This window comes from Podarcis gaigeae, assembly GCF_964106915.1.
Source record: "Podarcis gaigeae genome assembly, chromosome: 1".
NCBI lineage: Eukaryota > Metazoa > Chordata > Lepidosauria > Squamata > Lacertidae > Podarcis > Podarcis gaigeae.
Window position 1 is genome coordinate 43,416,833 of NC_139678.1, and position 11,985 is coordinate 43,428,817.

The 11,985-nt window shown below is 40.6% G+C and overlaps 1 protein-coding gene across 4 annotated transcripts in view; it reads right to left on the reverse strand.

The window, feature by feature from the left end:
- Window positions 1-11,735, reverse strand: part of EXD1 (exonuclease 3'-5' domain containing 1) — a 23,164-nt gene extending 11,429 nt beyond the window's left edge. The window contains exons 1-5 of one of the 4 annotated variants that reach the window (XM_083744695.1): window positions 11,604-11,735; window positions 8,463-8,643; window positions 2,765-2,833; window positions 481-538; window positions 92-222 (exon numbers count right to left, since the gene is read on the reverse strand). In XM_083744695.1, coding sequence (XP_083600821.1) covers window positions 92-222; window positions 481-538; window positions 2,765-2,833; window positions 8,463-8,595 — 391 coding nt within the window. In that variant the 5' untranslated portion in view covers window positions 8,596-8,643; window positions 11,604-11,735. Of the gene's footprint in view, window positions 1-91; window positions 223-480; window positions 539-2,764; window positions 2,834-8,462; window positions 8,644-9,153; window positions 9,838-11,347 lie in introns of those variants that run through there. The other 3 variants (XM_083744697.1, XM_083744696.1, XM_083744698.1) reach the window with 3 other exon arrangements.
- Window positions 11,736-11,985: the final 250 nt, after the last annotated feature.

Consider the following 11,985-nt stretch of genomic DNA (forward strand, 5'->3'; position numbering starts at 1 on the left):
AACAAACAAATAGAGCCCCAAGTTGATGGCATAAAAATTATGGGATATATGATTTGCTGCTTGGATATTAGGCTGAATTTCTGGTAGCTACCTGAAAAGTTGTACCTGAAGTTACCCAGGTTGAGCTGATGAGTGTCCTGAGAAAGAGAATCAGGATTCTGTGTGATCTGCTTCCGTGGTTCTCCTTTGTCCGCTGGAGACACTTGGGTAGATGGAGCTTCCCTGTGCAACACATCATTAAGGGTGCCCTGATCAATTGTCATGATCAGCTACGGTAAAACTGTGGACAGACTTTATCTCACATTTTAACTAATGTAAACATAAAAACTAAACATAAAAATATAAAAAGTAGTAGGCTTCTGGACTGCTTTAATTTGCTGAATCAGTATACATATAAGATTTTCCACCTAACTTATCCTAATATCCACCTAATATCCAAGTTCACCAGTGAGCCTTGATGATAAAACTCTTCATACGTACCTGGTAGGAGTTGTCTTTCCTTCTGCAGCATGTTGTTCCGAGTCATCAATTAATTCCACTGAAACATGAATATACAGCTCCAATTACAGATTTTGCCTTCATTGAGGAACTACACAATACCTAGAAAGTTGAAGATAGGCCAAAAACTCTACTGGCAAATAAAGAATGCAATCATGACTCCCAAGAAGAAAGGGAGCTACCAAGATTGGAATGTGCTGGAAAAGAGGCCCTCATTCTACAGGACAATATGCATAGCATGACTCTTAAGAGGGTTAAATTAAATGCAAACATGTCATGGAAAGAGGATAGAAGTTACACTCGCCTATTCTACAGAATCTCTCCAAAAACCACTTTGGCTCTATTGACAAAAGCAGCTAGTATTACACTACTATTATGCTCTCCACAGCAGGCTGCCTATTCAGGATCTGAAAACAAGGTCCTTGAGAAGGTAGAATGGGAAGTGCACAAGGATTTGAGAACGAAACAGGGAAGGGGCCAGGGGGAGAGAAAGGAAACAGGGCTCACTGAATTGAGAAAGGCTGCAGAATATGCAGCCCCTAAGACTCTGCTGGGCGGCCCATTCATTTGATACAACCTTACCTAAGTTTTCCTCCCATACCCCAAATTTGGTTTGAATCTTACTAATGAAGGGCAAGTTTGAAAATGTTATGAAGGATTTCTAGTATGTCCCTAAATGACAATTGCAACTTCTATGCATACATTTTAAATTTTGTTAGAATTAGCAAAAGTTAGAATTAATGAAGGTTTGACTAAACTGTGCCAAACATGGAAATTCCTAGACTTGGCCTATGCTCAGAGGGCCAGACCGACCTGGTAAGGCAGGCTGAGTGCAGCCATTAATAAATAGAGCAGAATCATTCCCATGACAAAAGGCAAGACATTCAGCAGCAGACAAGGGCGTGAAAGGTTGCAAGGGTAACAGGTGTGTGATGCCTCCACAAGAATAAAAGTGTCCTTTTAAAACAGAGGATTTGAGGTAAGGCTTAAAAGGTGTACATTTCAAAGAGAGGAGGGCAAAAGCTTCTGAAAATGTCTGTTCTACAGGTTTACAATATGACCTTCAAATGCTTTCATGTTAACCCTTCCTCCATTTAGTTTTCAGAGCTTTTACTAAATGCTATTATTGAGCTTTGCCTGTAATAATTCTATCAATATCTGTGTAGGGTAAGTCATTATTATTATAACCATATTGCAAACAGAAGACTTACTATATAATCCAGTTTACTCAAAAGTAAATCCCATTCTGTTCAAGGGGGCTTACTCCAAGGAGAGAGGTTTGCAGCCTAAGATTGCAAGCAGTTTGGAACAGGCAAGCTCTGAGCAAGCTATTTCCTAATTTACAACTTGATATCTTAGCGGCCACCAATTCATTGTTACAGAGGAGAGTCTGCTGGAACTAACAAAGAAGAGTTTTTCCACTTGCTTTCCCCACTCTTCCTGCAGGGGGTGTTGTTTTTGCTGTTGTTTGGATGCTTTGTATTTTATTGTTAGGCATTGTTTCAGTGTTTATTAACGTGATATGTTTGTTTGCCCTATTAATAGTACTGTGGCTTTTTGTTTAAACTGTGTTGTGTTTTGTAAGTGTTAATGCATTATCTTGAAATGTTGTTATATTTTATTCTATATGTTATGAGCTGCTGTTCTACCATAGCAAAGAGACATACAAATATACTGATGCTGATGATTCTAATTATAGTGATCACAAACATGAAATATCCATGATTTAATGCTTAAATCATTCCACTATCTACTGTACTGCCATCAAAGCTTCAAATCATACGTGAGCATGTATTGACTTTAAGGATATGCAAAGACAATATTAATGTACACTTGACTTCTAGCTTTTCATGGAACATGCATTTTTGTAAAATGTTGGAATTAACTTGTGTAATGTGTTGAAATGTGAGATCTTTATTACAGCTTTTCCATAGCATTTTATGAATCCTGTGGTATTACTCACTGTAATAAAATTTGTCAGTTTCACTGAACTGGATGTAGGCACATGGGCATAGTCAAGGGGGGGGGGGCAGATCAAGTAAAACAATAGAAATACTTAACAAACTGACCAATCACATTGGTTTTGCCCTCCCCACAAAAGTCCTCCCCCCCCCCCAACTAAAATCCTGGCTATGCTCATGCATAGGCATCCTTGAGTAGGGAACCTCATTTGAAAAGGGGTGGGACAAAAAGAACTGTCAGCTGGCATTAAACTCAACCAAGAATTTCTGAGTATAACTAAATATATATATATATATATTCTCACCATTGACAATTTCATGGCCAAAGAACATCTTTACTCCTGGTACGTATCTGCCACTTTCCAAGTTCTTAACTGAAGTAAACAAAATACAGCAAGGTAAGTGTCATACCCTTTAACCAAAGCAAAAAGGATTTAGGAAAGTTTTTAATATTTGATATTTTATTCTGTTTTTAATCTGTTGGGAGCCACCCAGAGTGGCTGGGGAAACCCAGTCGGATGGGCGGAGTATAAATAATAAATAATTAATTATTAAGAATCGAGATATAAAGCATCACTGGCGAACATAGCAGAGTGGAATTCTGTGAAAATCATCCAACTGTCTTGTAACCTTTGAACAGTTTGCTCACTGTATAGTTTGTTTCTTCATAATTAGGTGGGCACCATACTTATAGTATAGCTAATGTACAGTACATTGAGGATTTTTAAAATTGTGTGCATCAATCCTATTTTCTTAAGGTGCTTTGTAGCACTATACTGAGCTAATCTGTTTTATGATATTTCTTTACTGTCCTGTTTAAAATGGTGCAGTTTAAAAGCCAAGTACTGTATGTATATTTACCGGTATATTATTTTTTGCCTGCCCTTCATTCCAAAGGATCTCAGAGAAGAGTATTCCACATAAATCATAATAAAATAAAGACACATTAAAAACAACAGGAGGAACTAAACCAAGGGAGCAGAACCTCGGGTCTCCAGGTTCCCTCACTATGAGAAGTGAAGTAACAGGGAACCAGGCAGGGCCCCTGCCCTGTGGAATGCCCTCCAGTCAGATATCAAGGAAATAAACAACTATCTGACTTTTAGAAGATATCTGAAGGCAGCCCTGTATAGGGAAGTTTTTTTAATGTTTTGTGTTTTTAAAACTTAGTTGGGAGCCACCCAGAATGGCTGGGGCAACCCAGTCAGATGGGCAGCACATAAATAATAAAATTATTATTATCATCAATGAAATCAGTGTGGCCTAACACTCTATGTAGATGTTTGCAGCTTCAGGGCTTCAGATTGCAACCTACACACCAAATGAGCCAGAGTAGTCATATTTATTCCAATAGACAAGAATGTGATTAAGTGATTCTTCCAGAGCAACCTACATTTTTGTCAGGAGAAGGCCTTCTTTGGAAGCTGTTCTTAGGCTGTTTTCACTGTCTAAGGTTTGTGGGTGACCACCAGAAAACAGCCTTTTCTGTGGTGCCTCCTAAATTATGGAACTCCCTCCTAAATAATGTTTGCCAAGCATCTTATTATTTTTTAGTCACCTGGCAAGGCCTATCCTATTTTAATGGCATTTAGTTTAGTTATGCTTTCGGTTCTTTCTGTCCTGTTCAACTTAATCTTCTTGGCTAATCTATATTTTGTTTTATTTGCTTTTTATTTTTATTTCTTTTTCCTTTTTCCTAGTGTTAGCTGCTTTGTAACTTCAGGAACGAGGCAGGACAGAAATCTAGACAATAAAAAGTTGTTTGTTCCTTGAAAAAGTGAATATGAGGGATCCAGACTGCTTTGTGAAGAATCAAATTCTTAGAATATTTATCCTTTTTAGCATAATAAAATGCTAGAAACCACTTAGGGTTTCTTACAATCAGGTGGTATATAGATTTTGTTAAACAAACAAATGAATAAATTAATGCCAAAAAAACATAATGTTCTGCTGTAACTGGTACAGAAAATGCAGCTGATGTCTGCACATGTAACTGTGAGAGATGATTCTACCCTATCAGTTGCTTAAGGTACTGCTTTGGAATTCATCAAAGGATGCCAGCTATTGAGAAATTTATACAGCACAGCTGAGATTAGTCCTTTTTGGCTGTATAAAATATGGATATATTTAATGCCTTCTATGCCAACACTGTTGAAATCCTCTTGCATGTGATAAAAGTTGAACAAACACCTGCATTTCATCCAAGTAAATAATCTTAAAAGCATTTGCATTCCAGTGTTCTTCGAATTAATTTAGTAGGGCAACTTTAAAAAGCTTAACTTGCAGACAGCTGCTAAGGAATTTTCAGTACAGTAAATGAAATCTTGTTATTATATTGTATATTTAGCATTAAGTAAACAACTCTGGAAAGCTAATCAATCTCTTTGAGATGCCACATAATAGATCCATGTGCAGTGCTAGAAGCAGATTTTGAGAAAAGTGGGTAGCTACTGCCAAAAGCATTTCTGTGATAATAGGTATAGGTAAAGGATCCCTGGAGGGTTAAGTCCAGTCAAAGGCGACTATGGGGTGCAGCGCTCATCTCACTTTCAGGCTGAGGGAGCCAGCCTTTGTACACAGACAGCTTTCCAGGTCATGTGGCCAGCATGACTAAACCGTTTCTGGTGCAATGGAACACCGTGATGGAAACCAGAGCACATGGAAACACTGTTTACCTTCCCACTGCAGTGGTACCTATTTATCTATTTGCACTGGTGTGCTTTCAAACTCCTAGGTTGGCAGGAGCTGGGATAGAGTAACAGGAACTCACTCCGTCATGGGGATTCAAACCACCAACCTTCTGATTGGCAAGCCCAAGAAGCTCAGTGGTTTAGACCACAGCTCCACCTGTGTCCAGGGAAGACAATGGAATTATTTGTGATTATGGAATGTTGCTAATATCTTTATGTGCCCCCTTGCCCAGAGTTTTGGGCTGGGTTGTCATCAATATGCTGATGGCACCCAGCTTTATCTGTTGATGGATGGCTGCCCTGACTCGGCCCCGGACACACTGACCAGATGCTTGGAAGCTGTGGCTGGATGGCTGCGTGGGATCTGGTTGAAGTTAAATCCTTCAAAGACAGAGGTCCTCTGGCTGGGTCGGGACGACATGGGGTTGGGGGGCCAACTCCCACCTCTTGCAGGGGCTCAATTAGTGCCAGCGCCTTCTGTCAAGAGCTTGGGTTTTCGATGCCTCCCTTTCCATAGAGGCACAGGTTGCAGCCACAGCAAAGGTGGCATTTTTCCATCTCCGCCTTATCAAGCAGTTGGTCCCTTACCTTTCTCGCCCTGATCTGGCCACAGTGATCCATGCAACAGTCACCTCCAGGCTTGATTATTGTAACTCGCTCTACGCGGGGCTGCCATGAAGCTGATCCAAAAACTCCAGCGGGTGCAGAATGCCGTGGCGAGGCTCCTTATGGGGTCCTTTACCAGCTGCACTGGCTCCCAGTGGAGTACAGGGTCAAGTTTAAGGTGCTGGTTTGGACCTTTAAAGCCCTATGCAACCTAGGACCCATGTACCTATGGGACCGCCTCTCCTGGTATGCCCCGCGGAGGACCTTAAGGTCCACAAATAACAACACTTTGGAGGTCCCAAGCCGCAAGGTGGTTAGATTTGTCTCAACTAGGGCCAGGGCCTTTTTAGTACTGGCCCCGACTTGGTGGAACGCTCTGTCATAAGAGACTAGGGCCCTGTGAGATTTGACATCTTTCCGCAGGGCCTGCAAGACAGAGCTGTTCCGCCTGGCCTTTGGTTTGGACTTAGTCTGACCCTTATGTTTCCCTCCTCTCCCCTTATGGTTTTGATTTATGGGCTACTATTAAAATGAGGCTGCATTTTAAATTGTATTTTCACCCATATTTAATATTTAATAAACTGTTTTTTGGGGGGGGGTTTGTCGTCCCCCCCCCCCAATTTTGTTTTATTGTAATTTTATTGGTGTTAGTTGCCCTGAGCCTGACTCTGGCTGGGGAGGGCGGGGTATAATTTTTTAAAAAAAATTGCTATTGGTGCAACTAGAGTACTAGAAAGGCACAATGATTATACTCAGGTTGTAAAATCAGGAATGCTTTTGACTGAGAAGTTTCCAATGTCTTCTATAACTGATCGCTGTGTTAACCTGTTGCAAAAGAACAACACAGCTTTCTATCTGGCATTTCCAGATGGGTGTTGATTTAGGAAGCTAAACCCCCTAAACCATGGTGCTTGGGTACCAGCAACTAAGAATACAACCTACCTCCTGCTCATCCAGGATCAAATATTTGCAGTAATAGGAAATGACAGCAAATACCACTGAAGGGAGAAAAGAGGAATGCTGTTCTGCTACTCCGTCTGCCAGGAATACACCTCAAGCACTGAGTAATCCAGTACATTCCCTGATTCTAGAGATTCTTGGAATTTGGGCTATTTATGAAATTAGGCTTCACCCTTATTTGGTCATACATCAAATTACCTCAATGGGGCTTACCTTTGAGTAAATTTTAAAAGGATTATGCTGCATTTTACATGCTCATATAGGGTAACTGTGGGACGTGGGTGGCACTCGGGGCGCCGACTTATAAAAAATATTGGGGGGGGGCCAAGACCTCCAAACCGATGCTGCTGGGGGAACGAAAAGGGGCGAGCCCCGGGCTGCCCCGACCTTAAGTGAACCTGTGAGGGCCCGCCCTTTGCGGCAGCCGATTGGCTGCCGCCGTGGGCGGTGAATATTAATGAGCTAGGGGGAATCGATGGGTCGAGAGCCCGCAACCCCACCCCCTCTCTAGATCGGGAGTGGCTTTGTTTTAACTCATTACTGAATGTATTTTAAAAGATAACTATCGTCAAACAAGGAAAATAAAAAATACCAACATAATTTTGTGATTTTACAAAGCACAATATAACTAATAATTTTCTTAAATTATTGGGGGGGCAGAGCCCCCCCAAACGAATTTTTGAGGGGGCTCGGGCCCCCTCAGGCCCCATGGAGTTGGCGCCTATGGTGGCACTGTGATCTAAACCACTGAGCATCTTGGGCTTGCCGATTGGAAGGTTGGAGGTTTGAATCTGCTCATGTCCCAGCTTCTGCCAACCTAGCAGTTTGAAAGCACACTAGTGCAAGTAAATAAATAGGTACTTCTGCGACGGGAAGGTAAATGGCATTTATGTGCATTCTGGCACTCATCAGTGTTCAATTGTGCCAGAAGCGATTTAGTCGTGCTAGCTACATGACCTGGAAAGCTGACTGTGGACAAACGCTGGCTCCCCCAGCCTGAAGCGAGATGAGCACCGCAATCCCATAGTCACCTTTGACTGGACTTAACCGTCCAGGGTCCTTTACCTTTTTATAGGGAACTACTATCAGTGAAATACTACCAATATACTTGTTCTTTTATTTGGATTTTTCCATGTGCATGTAACATCAAACATCCACATACCTTAAATAACCATCACCTAGATAACCTAAGGAAGAACAGCAAGAGCTGTATGGGCTAGTATTTCATGCAGTCCTGGAACACAGGAGCAATTATATTTAGCACCCCTTGTAACCCTTTTGCTTTTAACATTTCAAATTGTGTAGGTAAGCATTCCAAGGATATTCAATACAGAAATTTATTTTGACTATTACACCCAAATACTAACATTGACAGATGGCTGTATTGAAAAGGGATGACCAACTGGTGGCCTGCGAGTCAGATCTAAAATTTGGAAACGTCGGGGTGAAGAGTGGAGAGATGCCCATAGACTGACGTAAGGAAAATGATCAGTTTTCAAAAGTTCTGAGAGACAGGGATATAGCGATGCTAAAGATTTTTGTAAATTTTGAGTATAATAACTCATTGTGTGACAGCTATTTAGAGGCTTTATAATATAAGGCTTTATCATTTGATAACCATTAGAGAGACCAACATACACTTCTAATCCATAGACCATTGCTTCTAGAAAATTCAAGGCTCTCCCCTAATAATAGTTGAAAAAACAGTTTCCAATAGAAATTATTTAGATCAAAACAAATGTAGAACCTCTGTTCAGAAAGATGCTTCGGCTGGAATCCACATGTTGCAGCACCCCTTGGAATGTGCCACATTTCAGTGTGATTTTCACAGTTTTCCTCAGGATGTCATGAAGGAAGTGGTAATTGCTGCTAGGATCCATTATGTTTTTTATCTTTCAAGGAATCTGGTGCTCAGCCTAAATAAGAAACTAAACAGAAAAGCTTTTTGTTAAGTTATCATTAGTACTGTTATAAAAATTATTCTACAGTTAACAGGGACACTAAAGATAAACTGCGTAAGGTAAACAAGAACTGCAGCAAGAAAAATATTTCAATTACTGTACTTTTCCGTGTATAAAACTAGGGTTTTTTTTACTAAAAATAATGTCAAAAATGGGGAGTAGTCTTATACACTGGGGCAATCTCCCCCCATTTTCTTAATTTTGAGTCCCCAAAAACAGGGGGCGTCTTATACATGGGGGCGTGTTATACACAGAAAAATATGGTAATAGGCTTCCCATGGAATAGGGTATCACAAAAATCCAGGCCAAGAAATTTCCTAAAGTGACATTGCAGAGCACAGATTGCACAGTAAAAAATTAAATGTAAAAAGGCTTGTCAAACAAGTGGCTAATGTTGCAGAAAAAGTCAAACAATTCAAGACTACTCCAGTGTGATCAGAAAGAAAACATTAAGGCTGCAATCCTAATCCCACTTACCTGGAAGTAAACCCCACTGATGTTAATAGGACCTACTTAAAAGTAGACATAGTTAGTTCTGTTAGTCATAAAATCCAGCTGTTTTGGATATTTGCAATTTGTAGTAATAACAGTTCAGCATGCAATTATACATACTGGAAACTGCAATCAGCTAGCACATTTAGTGGGCTATGGAAACAATTTGAGCAAACTAAAATTGAGCAAATTTGTATCTTTAATACACCTGCTCTAAAGGTGGATTAAGGTGATTTCATGTAAATGCTGTTATTTAATACACTTCATCTTGGCACTAGCCAACTCTATGTGTTATCCCTTGATATTGGAGAGTAAAATATGATAAGCTTTATCCTCCATACAGCTTGAAGCCATCACTAAATATAATTTTAAAGGGAGAAACTATTTGAAACCTTTTGCCCAGGGGTCAGCCAAACAAAACTACAGCATATTTTTAAAATGGAAAGAGGTATTTATGCACAGCTGCAGCGTTTTAATGTGTGGGAACTAGCAAGTCTGCCCATTTAAAAGAATCAAATGCTTATCACACCACTTTTCATTATCCAGAGATCAGTTCCCACCACTATCACTGAAGTTTTGTGCATATGTAATTAAAGTTTTCCTTACTTTTTGCAGTTTAAGGCAAAAACAAAGAGCAGCATTATCAGTCACCGGAGCCCCCAGGTAGGCCTGCAAGGAATTTGTGACTTTGAAGAATGTATTTGAAAAGTTTGTTATTCCATTAAAACCTGTTTTGTAGGTAATGACACACCCTATTTCAGAATACAGAGACACTGTTTTCTATTTTGGGGTCTGGCAAATCTCTGAGGAAGAATAATCTTATAAGATTGCCACTTTGATACCAGCAATTGGTCTATTACGTATAGAATTTGAAGGAAGAATTCAAAGGCAGGAAGATAAAAGCAAACTGAGGAAATTACTGACACGCTGCTTACATATAAAATGCATACATACATAGTTTTTACAACTCCTTAAACTTACATTTTGCTGAACTTGAAATATGCTTTAGGCACTCATTTCATCTCATTTTATCAATACACATAGCACCAAGGGATAAAATGACATTCATATTAGATTTTAATTCTAAAAATAAATTTAAGACAAACTAGTGCCACAAGGATTATAAACCAGCTCTTTAGTGTCACAGTTTTTGAAACTTTATCACAAAAAGGAAGTGGGAGGAAGACACATTAGCTTGTCCAAAATCTAGAAAACTGCAGGTTTAAAGAAATTAAGGTGGAAGAGTGTGCCATACCGATCTAAGTTTTTCTGACAAATTCAAGTCTATAATTTTTTTTACTAAAATGTGCTTTTAGCCCACTCTTCCAGGGCAAGCTACAATCAAACAGCATAAAAGATAAAATAATCCAATAATAAATACCAAGGCATTAAGATGTATGTGAGATTCTTGGCAGTATTCAGCACAACTTCAGAACAATCCCAAACAGATTTACTCAAAAATGAGGCCTATTAAGTTCAATAAGAATTGCTTTCTACATATTGATAAGATTGCAAATTTATACGTCTATTCAAAAGTAAACCATATAGAGTTAAATAGGAACTTACTCCCAAACAAGTGGGGATAGGACCACAGCCTTGGTAGCCAAATGCAAGCGATCAGGCCCGCAGAGAAACCATGAAACCACACCCAACATAGAAACCAAGAAAACTGCGAGATTATAGGAACCTGCTGTTCCGCATTCACCACACAAATATAGCAGACTTTTTGCAAGATAACCAGAATTCTCCCTTTCCCCCTCTGCAGGCTTCCAGCAAGCTTTTAAATTCCGTACTCTTGAAGCCGAGGAGCTTTCTGTAGTCTTATTTACAAAAAGGGGCCTTAGAAGTGAGCCATGATGGTGTAAGAGGTTGCTTCCTCTGCCTTTGATCTTATTAAAAGTAGCTGCACCTCATAAAGAAACTGATGTGAAAGGATTGCCCCTTCAGTCAGGAAATTAACAATTTTGACAATGGGCATTCTTGACTATCAACACCAAGATTAGAATAGCCACTATTTATTACGTTTTGTCTGAGAACTCTTGTGCATTTCCCTGAAATAAAACACTGTCAGCAGAGGAAAAAGAGCTTAAGTTACATATTGTTGGGAACCGCCCTGAGATCTATTGGGTATAGGGCGGTATACAAATGTAATGAATAATAAAATAAAAATATACACTACAGCTAAGAGGCAGCTTCTTCTCGCCTAGGAAAGCTGAGGCCATTTTGAAAACCAGCAACGTAAAATTATTTCACAGCTCCTCCACTCACGAGGGCTTCCTGGATTTCACATAGAAATGAATGCATGACTAGCTTAAAGACCGCGAAGCCTGCGCAACCACTAGGAGGGCGTAAGCGCCAGACTACAATTCCCACAGTCCTTTGCGCCTCGCCAGACTGGAAAGTAAACAATAATTGGGGAGGGGGGAACCCGCTACCTTTCAACACTTTCGAGGCTAACCAGCATAGAATGGTGTAATATTTTTTAAATGCCTATGCCAAGTTCATCAAATACAAGGTAGATATAACCGCCGTTGTGGACTGGAGCTGGTATTTTTTCCCCCAGAGAACGATTAGAAACCGCCCACGGTGACGTCAGAATCAGACCGATCAGGGCAACCGAGAAGGCAGGAGGGTCGTTCTGCGCAGGCGTAACGCGCGGTAGGCGGGGCTACCGTGGTCTCCCTCGAACTGCCGGGGGCGGGACGGGGGCGGAGCTGGCGGCGGCGATAAGAGGAGGGGCGGCGCTCTGGCCCTCTGTGTCCCTCGCAATCTCGGTCGCTGGCGCAGCGTCTGCGCGGCTGATTGGCTGGCCGACTC